This window comes from Aphelocoma coerulescens, assembly GCF_041296385.1.
Source record: "Aphelocoma coerulescens isolate FSJ_1873_10779 chromosome W unlocalized genomic scaffold, UR_Acoe_1.0 ChrW_unloc_scaf_1, whole genome shotgun sequence".
Classification (NCBI taxonomy): Eukaryota; Metazoa; Chordata; class Aves; order Passeriformes; family Corvidae; genus Aphelocoma; species Aphelocoma coerulescens.
The window spans coordinates 10131846-10156659 of NW_027184080.1; the positions used below are offsets into that span (position 1 = coordinate 10131846).

At 45.8% G+C, this 24814-nt stretch overlaps 1 protein-coding gene across 3 annotated transcripts in view; it reads right to left on the reverse strand.

Annotated features, from left to right (window-relative positions):
- LOC138102699 (creatine kinase S-type, mitochondrial) overlaps positions 1-24814 on the reverse strand; it is a 125520-nt gene that overhangs the window by 45103 nt on the left and 55603 nt on the right. For all 3 annotated transcript variants that reach the window (XR_011147481.1, XM_069000438.1, XM_069000437.1), the window contains exons 8-9: positions 2438-2572; positions 1983-2108 (exon numbers count right to left, since the gene is read on the reverse strand). Coding sequence is in view for 2 of the 3 variants with exons in the window: in XM_069000438.1 (XP_068856539.1) it covers positions 1983-2108; positions 2438-2572 (261 nt within the window). In the remaining variant the exon portion in view is untranslated. The remainder of the gene's footprint in view (positions 1-1982; positions 2109-2437; positions 2573-24814) is intronic.

Below are 24814 nucleotides of genomic sequence, written 5' to 3' on the forward strand. Positions count from 1 at the left end.
TACTGTTTAGCATGCTTAAAGCATCTCTACATATGTGCTTACTTCTTGATGGTTTAGACTTGTTTACCTATATTCTGTGAAATATAACAGCTTTATTCAATATACAGTCAGTACTGTAGAAGAAAGAATGCACTGCATCCAAATGGACACAAGTGAATTGCAGAGGATAATCTATACATCATCAACTGTAGAAACTAAAACTTATTCTGTGATATTAAGATACTAGTATGGTTTTGTGCTATTTAACTGTAAAGCCATATAGTTATCTGAGTGTCTGAAAAAGCAAAAATTATGTTCTTCTAGGAGAAAACAGTCAACTGAAAACTAATTGTAATGGGAGTGCAAGGAGGGGAAGAGACACACTCATTTCCCCAATCCAGTAGTAGCATCAGCCCTGAATGCTTCTGGATGCATGGGGTAGAGGAAGGAAGTGGGGGTTCCTTCACATGACTGGGAGTTGGTAGGATGGCAGGACTAGACTTTTGGCCACAGCTGTTTAGACTAACTCGCTGTGGTAGGTTGACCTTGGCTGGATGTCAGTTGCCCACCAAGCTACTCTATCACTCCCCTCCTCAGCTGGATGGGGGGGAGAAAATAATATGGGAAAAAAACCTCATGGGTCAAGATAAAGGCAGTTTACTAAAAAAAAAGCAAGGTTGCACATGCGCAAACAATGGAAAAAACCCCCAAAGATTTTATTCTCTACTTCTCATCAGCAAGGGATCTATGGCCTCCTCCCAGGAAGCAGAGCTTCAGCACGTGTAGTGGTTGCTCCGGAAGGCAAACATTGTAAATATCAAATGCCTCCCCTCCTTCCTCCTTTTCTTAGCTTTTATATCTGAACAGATGTCATATGGTATGGAATATCCCTTTGGTCAGTTTGGGTTGCCTATTGGTGAGGGGGGCATAATGTTGGAGAGACAGCACTGATGCTGCACCAGCACTGCTCAGCAGTAGCCAAAACACTGGTGTGTTATCAGCACCTTTCTGGTTACCAGTGCAAAGCACAGCACTAGGGGGGCTGCTATGGGGAAAGTTAATGCCATCCCAGCCAAACTCAATACAGTGAAAGTGCATGACTTAAAGGAAAACTGCATGTTAATCCAGTCTTAATGTCAGTGCTTGATTCCCTGTGTGGGTTAGTCCTAAAATCCTGCTTCTTTCCTCAGCATTTTGCACTGGGTACATCAGATACCTGTCCAATGTACAGTACCTAGCTCTGTTCCCAGTGTACAACTTCAGTGAACCTCATTCAGAAAGATGGAAAGGGACTTTTTACAAGGGCATGTAGTGATAGGACAAGGGGGAATGGGTTCAAATTGAGAGTAGGTTTAGATTAGATATTAGGAAGAAATTCTTTACTGTGAGGGTGGTGAGGCACTGGCACAGGTTGCCCAGAGAAGTTGTGGATGCCTCATCCCTAGAAGTGTTCAAGGCCAAACTTGATGTGGCCCTGGGCAACCTGATCTAGTTGGTGACATCCCATCCGATGGCAGAGGGGTTGGAACTAGATGATCTTTAAAGTCCCTTCCAACCCAAACCATTCTATGATTCTATGATTCTTAGATACCTAGCTCATGCCCAGCACTGGAGAGACAACCCATACACCTAGCTCATAGCTGTGCACTCCAGGAGGTATTCGGGTATAAAAGTTCATGCTGTGATGCTGAGAAACATTGTCCCAAGGGAATTCTGTTACTACAACTAAATGTTTCCAGTACCTGCATGCTTTCAACAAAATGCCTCAGCACATGATATAAACAAGTCACATTTATGGAACTTGCTTAGAAACTAGTCATATTTGGCAAACATTGCATGCACATAGTAATTTTTTGTTGTGTAAGCCTTTTCATTGGATCAAATTCACAAGTAGAAAAAACTGCCATAACTCCAATGACTGAATTCCTAATGAACTCAAATGGAGGGAAACTGTCTTAGTGCAGATCTGAGTTTAAAAGCAAAGAATAAAACAAACAAGCTACCTCTGATCGACCCATGCGGTCCAGGTTGGAGATATCATACACGTCTGCTACAGCTGCTGTGTCCACTCCACCAGTGCCACGCTTCTGTAGCCTCAAGTTCTCCAGGATTTTTGGAAACCTGGGATCCTAACAGAAGAAATAGGTTTGTTAATATTGTCTTTTGCCTTGCTTATTGTTTTTATCCATGATCTAACACCATCTCCAGAAAGACAGGCAGAGACAATTTCCTCTGGATTACAGCCTGTCTTGGTGTCTGTCTGCTGAGTAGATTAATTTCCATAACAAATATAATAATTTTCATAATACAAGTATGCTCAGTTAGTCATGCATTATGCCTGGGACCTAGCTGTTGCACATCTTGCAAACATCCAATTGCTGTAAACTGTCCTATTTTTATTTATTTTTTAATTTGAAGACCTGATTTATGTCACTGGCCTTTTAAACAATTTATGTACCTTGCTAAGCTTTGGCAGCTTTACATGGACTCCAGCACGTAAACCAGTTCCTAGGTTCGAAGGACAAGTCAGAACATATCCAAGACGTTCATTCCACATGAACTCCCAGCCTCGTTCTTTAATTAATCTTTCAACCTATGAAGGCAAAGAAAAAGAGAAAGGAAAAAGAAAGAACTGCATACAAACATCTCATCTTCTGACACTTGTTTATAGATGGAATTCTTTTCACTTTGTATCTATGTTGACGATGAACTTCATTATTTACCAATGGAGGTGCATACACATATACTCAAGTTAAGTCTGGTTTGGCTCTAGTATGAACCTTTGCATTCATCAGGCATCAAGTTCTCCAGTGAATATTACAAAAATTTCTTCATCATTTTCTAACTACCATTAACTTGAAGGCTCTTTAGCACTTTATCACATGGCCTTAGCCCATGAAATGATAGGGTTACATAATAATTCTGACTTTTACCTATAGTATAAATGATTTTCTAGCCCTGGTGCTTTTAGAGCAAAGTTGAAAAGCACCAGTCCAAACATCTCAAACACTGTGGAGCAAACAAAAGGAGCCAAAACCTAGTTTTATATAATTTTCAAGGTGATTACATGATGCTAGGTGAAGGACACTTGATTTCTAAATGCTTAAATTTCATAGCCCTGCTTCCACTATGAAAAGACTACATAGGTCCTCTATAATGATTTTCATTAGTAATTCTAAAACCCAGTTACAAAGGAGACTGAAATCATTATCCTCAGAAATATCACAAAGGTCTATTGACCTTTGAATAAGCCACTATTCTGTCCACTCAGATACACTTCTGAGACTTAATTCTGTGACCCAAATACAATTTCAGTTCAGTAAAACCACTGTCAGAAGAGAATCAGATACCTATGCCAGTTCAGGTTCACAAGTCCTCTGCAATATAGGCAAATAATTCCAGTCTGCAGAAGGATATAAAATAATGGACTGTCCTGACATTTAAATATTGTGTGGAGATGCAGAAATTGCTTGTAAGAAACTAGATCTGATTTCCTGCCTCATACACCTGCTCTGGTCACAGTTTCCAAAGCTATCTGACCACTTCCTATGTCAAGGTCCAGAGGTCAACTTCTCTTGAACAAGAGATAAGCACGGTAGCAGAGGAAAACATGGAAACAACATCCACAAGCTATGTCACTTAGACCACAATCCTGTACATTACTCAATCTCATGGATATGCCTAAGAAGCATACCAGATCCTAGTGAACCACCCAGATGCCAACGAAGCATGCACTAGACACTTTTGTTTCTCCATGTTCCCAAACTCACCACATACTCAAAAATTCTTAGAAATGCTCTGAACTTACCTTCAGGGACCACTTCCTCAATCAGACAATCATAGAATCATAGAATGGCTTGAGTTGGAAAGGACCTTAAAGATCATCTAGTTCCAACCCCCCTGCCATGGGCAGGGACACCTTTCACTAGACCAGGTTGCTCAGAGCCCCATCCAACCTGGCCTTGAACACTTCCAGGGATGGGGCATCCACAACTTCTCTGAGCAACTCATGCCAGTGCCTCACCACCCTCTCAGTAAAGGATTTTGTCCTAATATCTAATCTAAACCTACTCTCTTTCAATTTGAACCCATTCCCCCTTGTCCTATCACTACATGCTCTTTTAAATAGTCTTGCCCCATCTTTCTTGTAAATTCCCTTCAGGTACTGGAAGGCTGCAATTAGGTCACTGTGCTAGTTTGAAAACAAACCAGTGAGAGGCACCAAGTCAGAATAACAATTTAATGGAAATTAAAGAAAAGGAAAAGAAAGTAAAAGAAAATACTGACAGAGTCAAGATACAACCTGAGTCCCTATTAGGCAGGGTAGTGGTAGCAGTCTGGTGGAATGGTGGCTGCAATCCTCTGAAGTGGTGATCCTGTAGTAGAAGGGGTCTGCTCTTCCTCAGAAAATCCAGCGGTGGCTGTGTAGCTCCTGTCCTCTGGAAATCCAGTGGAGTCCCCTTGATGCTCAGAGTCCCAGTTATATCCATGATGGGATGCTTGGTTCCTCCCTCTGGGTGGAGCATCTCACAATAGGGTAATGAGTCATGAGGCCAGGTGTTGATTAGGCTCGTTAACAGAAGATAGTCCAGAGGGAGTTATCTCTGAGTCATGCAGCAGGACAATGATGGGCCATTAACAGAAAGATAGTCTGGGGGGAGGAGGCAAGGAGACACTGCCCCACCTGATTTCAACAGCTCATGAGGATGGTAATAGAATACACCTCAACCCAGGACATTATCCACCCCTTATTCTATTACCATCTACATCATCCCAAATCAATACCTTCTTAAACTCTAAATACACATACATATATATATATATATATATACAATGAAACCCTACACACCGTTCTCACCTAAGATTAGGTCTCCCTGTGGTACACAACGGGTTTCCCCATCTTTTTGCATTACCCACCAAGTGCAACCAGGTCCTTGAGCAAAGACAATCCCACGGATGGGTTTGCCTTTGCCTGAGGTAGGATTAATCCAAACAGTCTTTCCTAAAATACCTCTCAGGTGTACCACAGGGACTCTATCTCCATCCACTGTGTGCAAGGGTTCAGACTCGGCAGGACCAGCTCGATTGATGGACCCTCGGGTATTGACCATCCAGGTAGCCTTCGCTAAGTTCACTTCCCAATTTTTGAAGGTCCCCCCACCAAGTGCCTTTAGGGTGGTTTTAAGTAGTCCATTGCAGCGTTCAACTTTTCCGGCAGCTGGTGCATGATAAGGAATGTGATATATCCATTCGATACCATGTTCTCTGGCCCAGGTGTTGATGAGGCTGTTCTTAAAATGAGTCCCGTTGTCTGACTCGATCCTGTCGGGGGTGCCATGTCTCCACAGGACTTGCTTTTCCAGGCCCAAGATGGTGTTCCGGGCTGTAGCATGAGGCACAGGGTAGGTCTCCAGCCATCCAGTGGTTGCTTCAACCATGGTCAACACGTAGCGCTTGCCTTGGCGGGTTTGGGGAAGGGTGATGTAATCAACTTGCCAGGCTTCCCCATACCTGTACTTTGACCATCGTCCACCGTACCACAGAGGCTTCACCCGCTTGGCCTGTTTGATTGCAGCACAGGTCTCACAGCTGTGGATGACCTGTGAAATGCTGTCCATGGTAAGGTCCACCCCTCGGTCACGGGCCCATCGGTATGTTGCATCTCTCCCCTGATGACCAGAGGCATCATGGGCCCAATGAGCTAGGAATAGTTCTCCCTTGTGCTGCCAGTCCAGATCCACCTGTGATACTTTCACCTTGGCAGCTCGGTCCACCTGCTCGTTGTTGCGATGTTCTTCATTAGCCCGACTCTTGGGTACGTGCGCATCCACGTGTCGAACCTTCACGGTCAGCTTCTCTACTCGGGCGGCGATGTCCTGCCAAATCTCAGCGGCCCAGATGGGTTTCCCTCTGCGCTGCCAGTTGGCTTTTCTCCAGCGAACCAGCCATCCCCACAGAGCATTAGCTACCATCCACGAGTCGGTGTAGAGATAGAGCCTCGGCCACTTCTCTCGTTCAGCAATATCCAAAGCCAGCTGGACGGCTTTAAGCTCTGCAACCTGACTCGATCCACCTTGTCCCTCGGTAGCTTGTGCAACTTGCCGTGTGGGGCTCCATACTGCAGCTTTCCACTTCCTGTTAGTGCCTACAATTCGGCAGGAACCATCAGTGAAGAGGGCATAACGTCTTTCAGTCTCCGGTAGCTCATTATATGGTGGGGCTTCCTCAGCACGAGTCACTTGCTCTTCCTCTTCTTCAGAAGATAATCCAAACGTCTCACCTTCAGGCCAGTTTGTTATAATTTCCAGAATCCCAGGGCGATTCGGGTTTCCAATACGGGCACGCTGTGTGATGAGAGCAATCCATTTGCTCCATGTGGTGTCAGTGGCGTGATGCGTGGAAGGAACCTTTCCCTTGAACATCCACCCCAGTACTGGTAGTCGGGGTGCCAGGAGGAGTTGTGCCTCTGTGCCGATTACCTCCGAGGCAGCTTGGACTCCTTCATAGGCGGCCAAGATTTCCTTCTCTGTGGGAGTGTAGTTAGCTTCAGATCCTCTGTAGCTTCGGCTCCAGAATCCCAGTGGTCGGCCACGAGTCTCACCAGGCACCTTCTGCCAGAGGCTCCAGGACAGACCATGGCTCCCGGCTGCAGAGTAGAGCACGTTCTTCACCTCTGGTCCTGTCCTGACTGGGCCAAGGGCTACCGCATGAGCGATTTCCTGTTTGATCTGGGCGAAGGCTTGCTGCTGTTCAGGGCCCCAGTGGAAATCGTTCTTCTTGCGGGTAACCAGGTAGAGAGGGCTCACGATCTGGCTGTACTCAGGAATGTGCATCCTCCAGAAACCTATGGCGCCTAGGAAAGCTTGTGTTTCCTTCTTGCTGGTCGGTGGAGACATCGCAGTGATCTTGTTGACGACCTCGGTGGGAATCTGACGTCGTCCATCTTGCCACTTTACTCCCAGGAACTGGATCTCTTGGGCAGGTCCCTTGACTTTGCTCCTTTTGATGGCAAAGCCAGCTTCCAGGAGAATCTGGATGATTTTCTCTCCTTTCTCAAATACTTCCTTTGCTGTGTTTCCCCACACGATGATGTCGTCGATGTATTGCAGATGTTCTGGGGCCTCACCCTTTTCCAGTGCAGTCTGGATCAGTCCATGGCAAATGGTGGGACTGTGCTTCCACCCCTGGGGCAGTCGGTTCCAGGTGTATTGCACACCCCTCCAAGTGAAAGCAAACTGGGGCCTGCATTCTGCTGCCAAAGGAATGGAGAAGAAGGCATTGGCAATGTCAATAGTGGAGTACCACTTCGCTGCTTTGGACTCCAGCTCGTACTGAAGTTCCAACATGTCCGGCACAGCAGCACTCAACGGTGGTGTGACTTCATTCAGGCCACGGTAGTCCACCGTCAGTCTCCATTCTCCGTTGGACTTACGCACTGGCCATATAGGGCTGTTGAAAGGTGAATGGGCCTTGCTGACCACCCCTTGGCTCTCCAGTTTACGAATCATCTCATGGACGGGAACCACAGAGTCTCTGTCTGTGCGGTATTGCCGACGGTGTACTGTTGCTGTGGCAATTGGTACCTGTTGTTCTTCAACTCTTAGCAGTCCCACGGCAGACGGGTCATCTGAGAGGCCAGGCAATGTACTCAGTTGTCTGATATCTTCTGTCTCCACAGCAGCTATCCCAAAAGCCCAACGATGTCCTTTTGGGTCCTTGAAATATCCATTTCTGAGATAGTCTATGCCGAGAATGCACGGGGCCTCCGGGCCAGTCATGATGGGGTGTTTCTGCCACTCGTTCCCAGTTAAACTCACTTCAGCTTCCAGTACAGTCAGCTGCTGGGATCCTCCTGTCACCCCACAAATGGAAATGGGTTCTGCTCCCACATACCTTGATGGCATCAGAGTACATTGAGCGCCTGTGTCAACCAAAGCCGTGTATTTTTGTGGGTCAGCTGTGCCAGGCCATCGGACCCACACAGTCCAAAAGACCCGATTATCCCTTTCCTCTACCTGGCTAGAGGCAGGGCCCCTCTATTCCTGGTTCTGGTGCATGTTGCTCCCTTCCGGTGAATATGTTCCTGAGGTCCCTTCAAGAGGATCAGTCATACTATCATTCTGGTATCGTCTGGAGTTCTGTGTGTGAGAGACCGGAGCAATGTTGACTCTAGATGCGCTTCTTGTGGTAGTTGTCCCTCTTTTTAGTTCACGTACCCTGGCTGCTAAGGAGGAGGTGGGTTTTCCATGCCACTTACTCATGTCTTCTCCATGTTCCTGAAGGAAAAACCAGAGATTACCTCGTGGGGTGTATCCTCTCTCCCTGGTTGGGGGACGCCGGCTCCTAATGGCAGAGACTCTTGTTGGTTCTGGCGAGATCTGGTAAATCTCTTCCTTAAGTTCCTTTTTCAATTTCTGATGGCCTTCTTCAATCAAACTCCGGACTTGCTCAGCTGAAAGACTTGTTTCCACGGATGAGACATGGGTGCGAAATGGGGCTGTGACGGTGTCCTCGTAAATCCTCAGTTTATTCACCAAGACGCCCACCCTGTCCTCGCCTTCCCTCCATTGCAGCGTTGCCAGGTAACGGGAGTATATCTCTGGTCCAAGGCGTGCAAACCTCAACCACATCTGTGACGTGCACTGGACACCATCTGGGCTCTTAGGAAATCTCTCGTCTTCTGAGAAAATGATCTCCAGCACAGCCAATTCCCTCAGGCACCGGATACCTTGTTCCATTGTGCTCCATTTCCCTTGGTGCACCTGGAGGTCTTCTTTACAAAGGTACCTGTCCCTGACACTTGTAAGCAGTCGCCGCCAGAGGCTGAGAGTTTCTTGGGTTCTCCCAATCCCCTGGTCAATGACCACATCCCGGGACAGAGATCCCAGCTGCCTGGCCTCACTTCCGTCCAGAATGGTGTCATTGGCTGCAGCATCCCAAATGCGGAGCAGCCAGGTCAGGATGGACTCGTTTGTCTGGCGTGTGAATTCCCTCCGTAGATCACGCAGCTCACCCAGGGATAGTGACCGAGTGATGATCTCTGGCTCTGCCTCTTCTGCTGGGTGCGAAGGTCCTGCTGCATCCTCATCAGTCACTATGCGGACCGACTTGCTTTTTGATTTCTTCTTCTGAACGGGGGGCAACTGCAATCGGTTTGGGCTGTTCTGGTTCAGTGGTGGCTTGCATGGGGACGCTGACAGTGCTCTTGGTTCCTTTCTCCTCTGAGTCAGTCTGCGTAGTCATGGATGCTGTTGTTTTGTATTTGGTTCCTTTCTCCTCTGTGATAGTCTGTGTAGAGATGGACGCTGTTGCTTTGCATTTGGTTTCTTTCTCCTCTGTGTCAGTCTGCGTAGAGATGGACGCTGTTGCTTTGCATTTGGTTTCTTTCTCCTCTGTGACAGTCTGCGTAGAGATGGATGCGGTTGCTTTGCGTTTGGTTTCTTTCTCCTCTGTGTCAGTCTGCGTAGAGATGGATGCGGTTGCTTTGCTTTTGCTTCCTTTCTCCTTTGTGACAGTCTGCGTAGAGATGGGTGCGGTTGCTTTGCTTTTGGTTCCTTTCTGTGTGGCAGTCTGTGTAGACATGGTATTTGCTGCTTTGCTCCTTTTTACCTCCTCCTCAAGCAGACGTTGCACCACACTAAGTAGCGTTCTGTTTCTAAGCATGGTGTACACAATGCAGGCCATAGAGAAAAAAGAGAATAGAACTGACAAGAAGATTATACCATCCTTAACATCCAGAGGGAACTCAATATTTTCAAAAACTGCTGTGCCTGGCCTGAAAGGCTGGAAGAAACCACTCTCTACTCCTCCCACCAGGGGCTGGGTGCGATTGTTGAAGAGATCCCAGACAGAGGAGCCCAGACTAGGAGAGCCAAACAAAACTGAGTATATATTCCGAATGGTATTCATTGCCTCGCAGGTTATTATGCTATAGACATAATAAACCAATAAAGCAATTCTCATACCAGTCCCTGGTTTTAACAGGAGTAACACAACAGGCAGGTAGTTCCCCATGTGAGGAAAAATATAGAGAGCAAGATACAGAACCCATGCAGACAAGCTGAGCACCATGGTGAATAGGTTTCTGTTAATACAAGATTGTAATTCTGACTTTCTCTCAGAGCAGGCCCCACATTGGGCGCCAAATTTTGTGCTAGTTTGAAAACAAACCAGTGAGAGGCACCAAGTCAGAATAACAATTTAATGGAAATTAAAGAAAAGGAAAAGAAAGTAAAAGAAAATACTGACAGAGTCAAGATACAACCTGAGTCCCTATTAGGCAGGGTAGTGGTAGCAGTCTGGTGGAATGGTGGCTGCAATCCTCTGAAGTGGTGATCCTGTAGTAGAAGGGGTCTGCTCTTCCTCAGAAAATCCAGCGGTGGCTGTGTAGCTCCTGTCCTCTGGAAATCCAGTGGAGTCCCCTTGATGCTCAGAGTCCCAGTTATATCCATGATGGGATGCTTGGTTCCTCCCTCTGGGTGGAGCATCTCACAATAGGGTAATGAGTCATGAGGCCAGGTGTTGATTAGGCTCGTTAACAGAAGATAGTCCAGAGGGAGTTATCTCTGAGTCATGCAGCAGGACAATGATGGGCCATTAACAGAAAGATAGTCTGGGGGGAGGAGGCAAGGAGACACTGCCCCACCTGATTTCAACAGCTCATGAGGATGGTAATAGAATACACCTCAACCCAGGACAGTCACCCCGAAGCTTTCTATTTTCCAGGCTGAACAATCTCAATTCTTTCTTCCTTTCCTCATAGGAGAGGTGCTCCATCCCTCTTATCATCTTGGTGGCCTCCTCTGAACTCACTCCAACAGGTCAACGCCCTTCCTGTGCTGGCGACCCCAGAGCTGGATGCAGTACTCCAGGTGGGGTCTCACATTAGCATAGTAGAAGGGTGGCATCAATTCCCTTGACCTGCTGGCCACATTTCTTTTGATGCAGCCCAGGATACAATTGGCTTTCTGGGCTGCAAGCACACATTGCCGGCTCATGTCCAGCCTCTCATCCACCAGCACCTCCCATGGCCTTCTTGGCAGAGCTGCTTTTGATCTGTTCATCCCCCAGCCTGTATTGACAGCGGGGGTTGCCCCTACTCAGGTACAGCACCTTGCACTTGGTCTTATTAAACCTCATGAGATTCCCATGGTCCTACTTCTCGAGCTTGTCCAGGTCCCTCTGGGTGGCATCCTGTCCATCAGGCATGTCAACTGCACCACTCAGCTTGGTGTCATCTGGAAACTTGCTGAGGGTGCATTCAATCCCTTTGTCTATATTATTGATGAAGACATTGAATAACACTGGCCCAAATACAGACTCTTGAGGGACACCACTCACCACTGATGTCCATTGGGACTGAGCCACTGACCATTACCCTCTGGATGTGAGTGTCCAACTAATTTCTTATCTAACAGTCCATTCATCAAATCCATCTCTCTCCAGTTTAGAGAGAAGGATGTTGGGGGGGGACCAACAGAAGCCCAGATAAATGACATCTGTAGTTCTTTGTGCCCTGATGTAGTCACCCCATCATAGAAGGCCACTAGATGGGTCAGTCAGGAGTTGCCCTTGGTACAGTAGTGCTGGCTGTTTCAAATCACCTCCCTGTCCTCCATGTGCCTTAACGTAGCTTCTAGGAGGATCTGTTCCATGATCTTCCCAGGCACAGAGGTGAGGCTGAGAGGTCAGTAATTCCCAGGGTCCTGCTTTCTATCCTTTTTAAAGATGGATACAATGTTTCCCTTTTTCTAGTCACCTGGGACTTCACCTGACTGCCAAGACTTTTCAAATATCATGCAGAGTGGTTTGGCAATTACATCAGCCAATTCCTCCAGGACTCTGGGATGCATCTCATTGGGTCCCATGGACTTTTGTACATTCAGGTTCCTCAGGTGGTCATGAACCTGATCTTTGCTTACAGTGGGAAGCACATTGGTCCTCAGTCCCCATACTGCTGTCTTGTGGTGGCCTGTTCCCCCCCTAGCCTTGGCCACTCCCTTGATTTCTCCCTATTTGTTCTGTACCCCAACCCTGCCCAGGGACTGCCCCTGGACCCCTGACAAAACCATCCCGCACTCAGACCACGCTGTCTCTCCACCTCTGAATATTGCGGGGACAAGATGTGATTAAAGTCATCTCAAACCCTCATGAGAGACCCTTCTCTACCGTCTTTACCATCCACTGTGTTGTAATGCTGCTAGCTGCTGGAGCCAGATCGCAGGGCTGTCCGAAATGGACTCCAGAATGCGATTAATCGCATGGCCCTAGGAAACCCTCGCTGAGCTTTCTGGCTGCAGCAGCCTGCTAGACAGAGTCCAGCAGTTACAACAAATGGTGCCCAATGTGAGGCAATATGTGCCCTGGAGAGGCTAGTCACCTTTAGGAAGCCATTTCCCCGACTGAAGGGACAGCCAGTAGCCTCCTGAGAAGAGTACTGCTTTTGATAGAGGTCAGCTGGCAGTGATGGACTAAACCGAGTGCTTTTAGTTGATTCTCTGTTCTGGAAAGCCCTCAAGAGGAGCCTGGTGGGCCTGGTAAAAAGAGTGGGAGTCTCTTTGTTGCTGGTAAGCCTCAGAAGGGAGCCGGGAAAGGCCTGGTTCAGGGGGTTGTTTTTCTTTTTAGTTTAATCCTTTTGCCTTGGTTTGGGTGGAGGGTTGGGGGTGGGTTCTTGTCTAGGTGAAGGAGGTCGCACCTCATGGAAGCCTGGCAAAAAATAGAACCCCATCCCTAACAAGAGAAGATACAAATTTAATGCCCCCAGTTTTGGGAGTTTATTTTAGCAGTGCGTGGGTGGTCTTCATGTGCGAGAAATCTAACCTTTGTTTTGTTTCCCTCAGTCATCTGGAAACAGATACCTCTGATTCTCTCCCTCTGACCCTCAGGAGAGATTGGAAAATGTTCCGACCCTTACGTGTCTCCCCTGTCCCCTTACCGCTGACCACCCTGGCTCGGGAGCTCCCCTAAACCCCTATCTCAACCCCCAAAACCCCCGTCGTGCCGGCTCTAAGTAGCAGCCAAGATGGCCGCAGCCACATGGTTCGGCCCCACCATGTTGCCTTCTTCTTCTTGTATCTTCCCGCGCGCGTGAAAACCTTTGGCTCCTCCCTAACCCCGACCCCTGCGTCGGTCGCTGTGCTGCGTCGGCTCCCTTACCCCCGCCCCCGAATCGCGGAGTGCTATTGTGCGAGTCCCTGTCCCTGCAGCGCTGCGTGTTCCCCCAGCAGCCCCTCCCCCCCCGTCCTCGCGTGGTCCATTCCAGCCACATGCCCTCCTCCCCCGTGCCCGCGCGGACTGCTGCGGTCGCTTCTCCCTTCCTGGCACGCCCCCATTCACCGGCGAGCCCATCCTGTCCCTGTCTCAGCCCTCCCCCTCCGCCCCCGCCACGGTCCTGCCCCGATCCCTCCCCGCCAGCCAGCTCGGACCGCGGAGCAATAGCAGCACCCGAGAAGAGTGTTATGAATGTATTGTGATGTTGGCTTTTCGCATGTTACATAATTGTTATGAATGTATTGTGATATTGTTTTTTTTTCATGTTCCTTAATGTTAGAAAAACTTTACCTAGGTTCTGTAATGTAATACATGATATAGAACGTCTATTGTTTATGTAGTCAATTTAGAAAAGATAGGCAGAGAAAGTCTTCACATTCCTGGAGTATCTTATCAGAGAAGAAGAAAAACCAGAAACCAGAGAGAGAATTTATGGAGGGAGCTGATGAGCGGAAAGGACTCCACTACTAAATAAGTAGTAAAGTAGGTATGTTTATTCCAGCTCTGGGACGCACGGGGGATCGCTCCTCCAAAATCATGCGTGCCGACAGCTGCATTCAGCTCGGTATTTATCGGGTTACAAGTTCCATATTCATTAAGTTTCTCAATTCACCTATACATATTTATCACCTAGCCCCGCCCAGCCTCGCTTCGTATTATAATGAACCCAAAAGTCATTTACATCCGCGTTTGCGCCTGCAGTGTTGTTTGGTGGTTTTTGGTAGGGGTCTTCTGAGGGTCTTTTTGATGAAGTCAGGAGTCTTCCTCATCCTGACCTTTTCACCTTTCTTCCCTGCCCATGCTCTTTTATACCCCTGGCCTGAGTTTAAGCTTCGAGACTGGTTTGAGCTAGTTTTGGGTTGAGCGCAGGATGTCTGTCTGAGACTCCCCCTGCCCTTATCAGTGGTCTCTTATCTTTTCTTCCTGCTCTGGTATGCTGACCAAGCTAGATGCATTGTTCCTAACAAACTAATTCTTTGCTTCCCATCTCCCTGATTCAGAGCAGAGACGGAATGGAGCCAAGGAGGAAGATAAGGCTGATGGGATGATACATAGAAACTCCAAAGAATTTGTGAATCATGCATGATTGTGATGAATATGCAATAAGAGATGTACTTTTAAAGATGATCTTTTGGATGTAGAGGTGTGCCTTTGGATTTCTGCCAAAGCACCCGGCCGTAATACCCTTTTTGCTGTTGTCTCCTAATTGTCCCTTTTATTAAAATTTTCTTAAAATTTTACAAAGAGTGAACCTCGTTTTTCACAATTTGGTGGCCCCTACGGGGAATAGACCTCACCTCTAAGATCTTCCGGGGAACCCAGAGCGGGGGGGGCGCCCCCCGCCCGCTTTTGGCGGCCTCGCTTTGTGTTTCCCGGCATGGTCAGGGGGGTTTGCAGGTCAAACACCCAGAGGACAAGAGAGGAGACAAAGCAAAAAGAGAAAGGAAAGAAAAGGCTCCCTAAGATACCGCGGCAGTTAAACACGTAAAATCTTGTGCACGAAGACTCAGAGAAAGGTGAGTATTTTTTCTTTCCTCTTTTTTTGGGGGGATACGGGGGATGAAAGTGTGTTCATGAGACGCGGGCTGGTTATCCCAGACCTGCAAAGCGAGTGTGGAGCCTTTGAGGCTGCAGTTCTGCTCTCCCGGGAGGGAAGCAGTCAGTAAAGAGGCGAAGCGAAAGATAAAAGGAGTGAGAGAACCCCCGGTCTAACTGGGACTGGGTTTCAGGGGAGAGATTGGACTCCTTGAAGGAGGGGAGTCAAGAGTTTCCTAGTAAAAACCACGAGGAAACGAGACAAAAAGAACCCCTAAACATTTGCCAGGTTGAGAATTATTCCAAGATATTTGGGTTTTAAAACTGCTGGATTGAGGATTAAAAATTCCAAGAAATCCAGGCTTAATTCTGCCAAATTGAAGATAAATCAAAGATAATTAGGTTTTGAGACTGCTGGATTGAGGGTTAAAAATTCCAAGAAATCCAGGCTCAATTCTGCTAAATTGAGGATTGATCCAAGACATTTAGGTTTTAAGACTGCTGAATTGAGGGTTGATTCCAAGAGATTTGAGCTTAATTCTGCCCAATTTAGGATTACTCCAAGAAATTTGGGTTTTGAGACTGTCAAATTGAGGGTTGGATCCAAGAAATTTAGGCTTAATTCTGCTAAATTGAGGATTAATCCAAGAAACCTGGAACATTGGGCCCAGGGGTGAATATTGGCCAACAATTTGAAACTAAAAGGTACCTTAATCTTGTGTGGTTGTGACTGATTGCACTTGAGAAAGAGAAATTGGAACAATAAAAAGGAGTGAGAATGAATGAAAATGCATGTGATAGAAATGTTAAACCCTGAAATATAGCTTTATTTTCTGGAAGGAGGCATATTTTATTAAGAAGAGGGAACTTTTGTATTCTAGGAGAAGAAAGGGGAAAGAGGTGGTGGGGTCCGAATAGTTGTTTGTTTTGTTGGTTTTTATTAAAAAGGTGGGAAACAAAGACTTGGGAAGGGTAGATAAGATTCTGAGAAAATGGGACATAAAACTAGTAAGCAAGAGTCAAAGAATAACAAAAGGGAATAGAGGTGTGCCAGCAGAGATACCCCAGGAAAGCCCTTTGGGAGTTATGTTAGCTAACTGGAATACTAACCCAAGTACAAAAAAAAAGAGCAAAGTCAAAATGATACAGTTTTGTATGTTTGATTGGGCCGAGAAGGAAATAAGATCTGACCATGTTTTCTGGCCCAGATATGGCTCTTTTGAAGTTTGGATCTGTCAGGCTTTACAAGTATTTGTAAATTCAAAAGAACCCTTTAACACAGAAGAAGGCAAGTATGCTTCATGCTGGGTGGGAAACATAGAGCCTAAGGGGATAAGAATTTTTAAGTTGTCAGAGACCCAAGAAAAGGAGAAAAGGGAAAACAAGAAAGAGAAGGGCTGGGACCCCCTAGAAGCATTGCCCCCTCCATTCCCGCCTGCCCCCCCCAAGCTCAGGCTCCTGTTGCGCCACTCGCAGCTGCACCGCCGGTCCTGGGGCCTGAGGTCCCGCCTGTCCTGGCTCTTATGGCACCACCCGCAGCTCCACCACCTGTCCCAGCGGCGGCGGCTCCGCCGGTAGCCCTGGTGTTCCCGCCGCCCCCTTCAGCCCCTGGGGGTCCTGTGGGAGCCCAGCCCGCCGCTTTTGGGGTTGCCCCCGCCCCTACCCCGTCTCCGGCCCCAGTCCCGATGTCCGCGGCCGTTCCACCAGCCCCTGCCGCCGCTGCGTTGTCTGCCACGGCTCCATTGAACCCGGCTTCAGCCCCGCGGGCCGTGATAGGCCAGCCAGCAGCTCAGAGTCCGGCCTCCGTGGCTGCTGTGGACCGTGTGCAGAGAGTCCACGCCAGACTCTGGTAACCGCCGGAAGAACTTGTCCCCTTGGCGGTTCCGGTGGCATTCCCCGCCTATGCCCCCCCCACTCCTGGAGGAATCAGCCTCGGAGAGGACTCCTACCCCCTACCCACCCTCCCTCGCCTGCACCGTTCCCCTGGCAACGACGGCTTCTGCTGTTCCTCTTAAGGAGGAAGTAAAACACCAAAGTACGGGGAGCTCAGTTACAGAACAGCCCTCTCCCGACACCCCCCCAAGACAGGAAAGAAGTATCATAAGAGAAAAAGGACACAAGAACTGGGATGGGGAGGTCCGTTTGTTCCCTTTAAGAGAAGTTCCAATGGGGGCTGGTGGAACAGGATTTGTAAATGTCCCCCTCACTTCTTCAGAAGTCAGAAATTTTAAAAAGGAGATTAAAGGATTATTAGAAGATCCCATGGGAAGAGCTGAACAATTAGATCAATTTTTAGGCCCAAACATTTTTACTTGGGAAGAGATGCAAGCAATAATGAAAATATTATTTTCTCAAGAGGAACAAGAAATTATTAGCGTTGCAGGTATGAGAATTTAGGAAAGAGAGAGCCAACAGGGACTGCCAGGAGACCAGAAGATGCCATTGACACCTCCTGCCTGGAATCACAATGAAGAGGTTGGGCGAAGGAATATGAATGATTACCGTAATTTAATAATCAAAGGAATAAAAGAGGCAGCACCTTGGGGGCAGAATTTAAAAAAGGCTTTTGAAGGGCAACAGGGAAAGGAAGAGTCTCCAACTGAATGGTTAGAGAGACTTAGGAGAAATATGAAACAATTTTCTAGGATAGATCCCAAAACAGTAGCTGGGCAGGCTTTATTAAGAGTCAATTTTGTCACTCATGCTTGGCCAGATATTAGGAAGAAACTAGAAAAATTGGAAGACTGGCACGAAAGATAATTAAATGATTTATTAAAAGAGGCTCAGAAAGTTTATGTCAGGAGAGATGAAGAAAAAGCCAAAGTAGAAGCCAAAATTATGGTAGCCACTATGAGAGAAAGTAACTTTCAAAGGAATCGGAGGTCTCCGAATACCACTCCTAGGAATTTGGGCTTTAGAAAAGGGGAAAAAGGGAAAAACAGGAGCTCAGTACAAACAAAAACAGGAGCATTCTAGAACTGCTTGCTATTACTGTGGAGAAGAAGGGCATTTTAGAAGAGAATGCCCTCATTTAAAGGATATGAAAATCTTCCGAGAAAAGAACCCAGATGAGGAATAGGTGTTGGGGAGGATGAAAGTTTGGTAAGGTATGTAGGCTTGGCAGAAAGGTCTGTGAATGTAGAAGCTGGGGATGAGGTAGCAATGAAAGCAAGTTTTGATATAGAATAAAAGATGTTTTGCTGAAACAGTGATTGCTGAGTAACTGAGAAGGCAAAGGTTGGAGATGAGTTGGAAGGAGATTTTTAGGAATAGGACAAAGGTATGTGATTACAAACAAAGACATGTTTTTCACCAAGTAAATAAGTCTCAAGAAGAGCATAAGTAAATAGAAAACATGTCTTTACCAAAAAGAGAGATATGGCAGGCAAACAAGAAATGTTGATGTAGCAAGAAGAAGAAAGGTCAAAGAATTTTCCACTGTAAGCCTAAATTGTAACTTTCTCTTGTGATTGGATAATAATGACTATAATATGGTGATGGTAATAGTTATGATAGGCTACAGGCAAATGTAAAGGTATTGTGTATGGTGCTTATTGGTTGCTATGTGTTAAGATAATTGTCATAGGTTAGCAAGCATAGTCCCGGAAGGGATGTCCTTGCTAAGGGGTGCTTACAGTTTCCTCTGGGACCTGATAGAACCTATCAGCTGGCCAGTTTGAATATGGACAATTCTTTAAGCCACTTAAAGTTGTGACTGCCTCTGTGATCCACACTTAAGAATAGACAAACTCCTCCCCCAAGCTCTCTCGTTTCCGGCGCTGGGACAGGTGGCTGCAGGCCCCGTGCGGGGGCCAGCAGGCCCGGCCAGGCCCTGCTTGGGCCAGGCCGGGCCGGGCCACTGCCAGCCTGGAGCCATGGGCTTGTTCCAGCTGTGGAACTCCCCCCCCCCCCCCCCCCCCACTGCCTTGCCGTGGGCAGCCGGAGCGGCTTGGCTCTCCCCCCTCTCCACTTCGATAAGAAAAATTCAACATTCCAGCTGCACAGCTGCAAGGCTGAGGTGAGATTAACCCTTTTATTGCTGTGAAGAGCTGAAAACCTGAGGGAAGAGAGAGAGAGGAGATGCTTAAAGCTGAAAGTCTGTTGTGAAGCTATGATATATCAGAGTATCCCGTTGTAATTTCATGAAGATATGGGGGCTGGAGTGTTCAACTCGTAAGCAATAAGCAGATGCTGACGCAGCTGTAATTTCATGAGAAGTTTGGACAGGGAGAGATGAACCAGATGAGGACTTTTGCTCCAAACGGGAAAGGAGAAAAACCTCAGTTCCTAGAGATGCTCCCAGAGATAGTCTTAAAGATGAAGATGAGGAAGACCCTTTGCTCCCAGGGAAGGAGAAGGGCCTCTGGTTTTTTTTTTGTTTGTTTTCTGAACGGCTCAACCTTAAAATTGTACCCCAAAAAACTTCAAGAGTGGACCCCCGAAAGCAGTTGTGTGAAAAGCTGCAAGTTAGGGGAAGGGACTCACATCGCAAGCAGAGAGACTCCTCTTCCTAAATGGACTGAACAATATTTGGAAGTGGGTGGCTGTCTCGTTGTGATAATGTTTTCATAGCACGAGCAAAAAGAGACTTCTCTTTCTAAATGGACTGAACAAGGTTATTATAGAAGTGGTAAACAGACTGAACATCTTAAGGGTTGTCTTTTTACATTGTCAGTGGGAGAAGGGAGGAAGGTGGGGGGAGGAGGAGAGTTCTGAAGGTGGTATAAATTTTTTTTTTCTGTTCTTTTAGGTCTGTTAATAAACTTCTTTATATTCTTTCAAGTTTGGTGCCTGCTTTGCATTTCTCCTAATTCTTATCTCACAGAAGATAAACAGTAATGAGTATTTAGGACCAAACCACTACAGATACTCTGCAAAGAAAAGTATATAATGCTTTGAAACTTGAACAGAAAGTGGCTTCAGGTATGCCTACAGCTGGAGCTGGCAGCTGTAGGGCTGGCTCTGGATACCCACTCCCTGAACTGCTGTAACTTCGCCTATGCAATAAACAGCTTTCAAGAGAGCCACCTGAAGTCCAGACATCCTGCGTGAAACTTTCTCCTATAAATAGGGATGTCACTGGCTTTATTTTCTGGGGGACAAATACCATCTAGAGCCTGTGATAACTTTAAAAGTCAGTCCCCAGGAGGAGGAGTTAGAATTTGTGGTTGATACAGGGGCTGAAAGAACCTGCCTAGTGAATACTCCAAAAGGTTGTAGTATAAGTAAAGATACCGTAAAAGTAACAGGGGCAAAAGGAGAAAGTTTTACAGTTCCTGTCATAAAAGACGTGGTAATTGAAGGGGAAACTAGAATTTGGATGGGGGATGTTTTATTAGTCCCTGGGGCAGGTAGCAATTTATTAGGGAGGGATTTACAGGTAGAGTTGGGAATAGGAGTTATACCAAAAGAAAGGAAAATGATGGCTAGAATTTTAAAACTTGGTCAAGAAGATGAAAAAAAAAATTAACAAGGAGGTGTGGGCTGGAGAAGGGAATAGAGGAGTACTGGATATTGACCCCATAAAGGGTCATGATTGAGAAAGAAGAATGTCCCATACGTGTACGTCAGTACCCTATATCCTTAGAAGGACAAGAAGGCTTAAAACCAGTAATAGAGGGAATAATAAAGGATGGGACATTAGAACCTTATATGTCTCCTCATAACACCCCTATTCTACCAGTAAAAAAGCCTGATGGGACTTATAGATTAGTGCAAGACTTACGGGAAGTTAATAAGAGGACTCAGGCTCGTTATCCTGTGGTACCCAATCCCTATACTCTCCTGAGTAAAGTCCCACCCCAGCATCAGTGTTTTAGTGTAGTGAATTTAAAAGATGCCTTCTGGACCTGCCCACTGGCTGAAGAAAGCCGAGATATTTTCGCCTTTGAATGGGAGGATCCAAATACTGGAAGAAGGCAGCAACTGAGATGGACAAGATTACCACAGGGATGTACAGAATCGCCAAACCTATTTGGACAAGCTTTAGAAATAATATTACAAACTTTCCCTACTCCACCAGGAATACAGATCATCCAATATGTGGATGATCTCATATTATCTGGGGAAGATGAAAGTGAAGTCAGAGAAGCAACGATAAAACTTCTGAATTTTCTTGGAGAAAAGGGGTGAAGGGTATCAAAAGGGAAACTGCAATTTGTAGAATCAGAAGTAAAATATCTTGGTCACTTAATAAGCAAGAGGAGTCAAAAATTAAACCTCGAGAGAATCTAAGGCATTCTATCCCTTCCCCCTCCCTCTTCAAAGAGAGAAATTAGAAAGCTACTTGGATTATTGGGATATTGTAGACTATGGATCGAAGGATATACACAAGCTGTAAAATTTCTGTATGGAAAATTGACAGAAGGAGATGATATAAAATGGACCAAAGAGGATAATGAGAAATTAGAGGAATTGAAATTAAAACTTGCCTCAGTACCAGCTTTAAGCTTACCCTCATTAGAAAAACCCTTTCATCTGTATGTGAATGTGGAAAGTGGAGTAGCTCATGGAGTTCTGGTCCAGGAGTGGGGAGGAGTGAAGAGACCAATAGCTTACTTGTCAAAGATGTTAGATCCAGTAAGCCATGGCTGGCCAATATGTATTCAAGCTATAGCAGCTACTGCAATCTTTGTAGAAGAAAGTCGTAAACTTACTTTTGGGAGCAAGCTGATAGTGTACACACCTCATGCAGTTCAAAATGTGCTAAACCAGAAAGCCAAAAAATGGTTAACAGACTCTAGGATGCTAAAATATGAAGCAATTCTGATAGATAGTGATGATTTGACATTAGAAGGGAGTAAGAGCCTAAATCCAGCTCAATTCTTATATGGAGAGCCAAAAGATAACCTGACACATAACTGCTTAGAAATTATCCAATACCAAACCAAAGTTCGAGCAGATCTTGAGTAACAAGCCCTTTCAGAAGGAGAAATAATATATGTAGACAGTTCTTCCAGATGTGTACAAGGAAAAAGAATGTCAGGGTATGCTTTAGTTGATGGGGGGACTTTGCAAACCATTGAAAAAGGAAAATTACCCTCAAACTGGTCAGCTCAGACTTGCGAATTATATGCCCTAAAAAGGGCACTGGAACATTTAGCACACAAGAAGGGAACTATATATACTGATTCAAGGTACACTTTTGGAGTAGTACATACCTTTGGGAAAATCTGGGAAGAAAGGGGATTACTTAATTCAAAGGGAAAGTGATTGATACATAAAGGACTTATTTTAGAGGTTTTAGCGGCATTAAAATTACCTGAAGAGATAGCTGTAGTACATATAAAAGGACACCAGAGGGGAATGACCTCAGAAATAAGAAGAAATAATTTGGCAGATCAAGAAGCTAAGGATGCTGTAGAAAATGGGATAAAAAGGGTTATGCTAATTTTGACCTCAAAGAACAAAAAATTGGAGACTCCAAAATTCAGTGAAACAGAGGAAAAAGAATTAAGTAAGATAGGGGGAAAGCCAGACCAAATGTGGAAAATGGAGACTTCTGGACAGAAGGCAGTTACTTAATAAATCACTCACCAGAAAAATATTAGAAAACAGGCATCAAAAAACTCATTGGGGCACTAAGGTTTTGTGTGATCACTTTCTAAGGAATTATGGGTGCATTGGAATTTATGGGTTGGCTAAACAAATAAGGGAAAGATGTATGGTTTGCCAAAAAGTAAATAAAAAGGTGATGAGAAAAACAACTCCAGGAGGTTGTGAGTTAGCTCTCCGACCATTTCAAAGCATCCAAGTGGACTTTACTGAACTCCCCCAAGTGCAGAGGTGGAAATTCTTGTTAGTAATAACAGACCATCTTACCCATTGGGTGGAAGCTGTTCCCACTGTCAGAGCCACAGCCAATGTAGTATGTAAAACCCTCTTAGAACAAATTATTCCTAGGTATAGAATGATTAATAGGATAGACTCAGATAGAGGGACACACTTTACATCAAAAGTTCTGTAGCAACTAACTCAAGCCTTGGGAATAAAATGGGAACTACATACCCCATGGTACCCACAGAGTTCAGGATGGGTAGAGAGGATGAACCAAACTTTAAAGAGAACCTTAACTAAATTAATAATTGAAACTCAAATGTCATGAGTAAAATGCCTACCTCTGGCTTTATTGAGGGTTCGGACACAACCCAGGTCAGACCTGGGAGTGTCACCTTACAAAATGATGTTTGAGTTACCCCTTCTGACCACCCAACATGAAACTGCTACCTATGAAGTAGGGGAAATGAGTGTTAAAGAATATGTCAACACAATTGTAAGGACCCTTGAAGATTTGCGGTTAAAAGGGATAATCCCTCAAACCACACCTTTAGACTTTAAAATCCATAATATCCATCCAGGGGAGTGGGTACTAGTAAAAACGTGGAAAGAGCAATCTTTAGCTCCACAATGGGAAGGTCCTTTTCAGGTGCTACTGATGACTGAGACAGCAATCCGGACCAAGGAGCGAGGGTGGATCCATGCCAGCAGAATCAAAGGACCCATGGAAGAACCTAAAGAGTGGACTATAACATCTAAGCCTGGTGATACCAAGTTAACTCTTAAGAGGGAACTGGGGGGTAATGTGCTGGGAAAACCCAAATGATTCAAGAGATACACCAAGAATCACACCTGATTGGGAAATAAGGCCAAGCTTATATCAGTGGTTTCAAGTGTTGCCTGGACAAGTCCTGAGACACCTCTGATACGCCCCTTGGGGAGGAATACTTCCACTCCAAACAGGAGGATCAGGACTATTTCGGTCTGAGGGTTCTCATATTCTGGCCTTAGCCTGTGATTTATTTAAAAAGGAGGAGGGATTGCTACCTCCAACAGTGCCATACCATATACCCTGTCTGATCCACCCCAATACTGGACATGCTAGCTGGGTTAAATGTAAATGTCTAGACTATAAAAAATTATTGGTATTGTAGTTCACAAAAATGACACTCTCACTGCATGAAGTGTTGAATGCCAAATCTATTCCCCATCCAGGTAGAGCAAAGAACAGCTGAAATAGTAACCTTGCTTTGTGGATGGGAATTACTAGTGCCTGTTGAATGGGAGATACCTGAGGAATGGTGGGAAGTTACAATTAAGAAGTGTCAAAAGCAATTTGCCTGGAAAATAGCAAAGAGGAAGTGAGGAGGAAATAGAGGGCAAGACCGAATTGACCACTGTACTTGCCACCAAGAAGATCATATACCACTGCTGTGGGTAGCAACCCCATAGGCATGGGAGGTGGAGGTATAAGCCATATCGAACCTCTGTTATTCCTTTATCTGTCACTCCTTTTTTGTCTCTTCCCTCTGGGGATACCAACAAAGCCATGCCATAGGTGTTACTGAAAGCTGTCTATGGAAAAACACCGAGGTTCCTTTTTCATTGCGCATACCTGTGTCAACAGTCACTGTTACAACCCATCCAAATTAGAAAACTGTATGCAAAATGGGAAAAAGTACTGGATTGCAGAAAACCTAGGAACAAGTGGTAGCAGGTTGGAAAGTAAATGTCCAAAAGGGGAAAGATGGATTTGCTTCACATATATTGTTGAGAGTAAAGTCTCAGGCTTAGTAAAAGAACAACTGGTAAATAAGAAGGCAAAGCCAGCACAACAATCTAACTCTATATCGAGCCCAATTCAAGACATGTATGTGAAACTCAAACAACAATTAGAAAATGAAAAGGAAATCTCAAAATTTGGAAAAAATCTGTTTGTGGAATTAGGGGAAAGGATAGGTAAAGAGCTTAATGTAACCAACTGTTGGCTCTGTGGAGGGCCTCTGATGACAGAGGAATGGCCATGGAAAGGCAGTAGCTTAAGCCCAATAGAACTCCTTAAGTGGAATCAGACAAGGATAAGGGGAGAAAACAGACCAGAAGGGTGGGTATTGAGTTCAGCAGTGATAGGAGAGGAGTGTCTCTGGCGTACCGGGAACAATTTCCTCAGCGAAGTAGGAAATGCTCCATGTAAGAGATATAAGGTCAGTAATGAAACTTTTACATTGTGGGTCCCCGAGAAACCAGCTCTGTA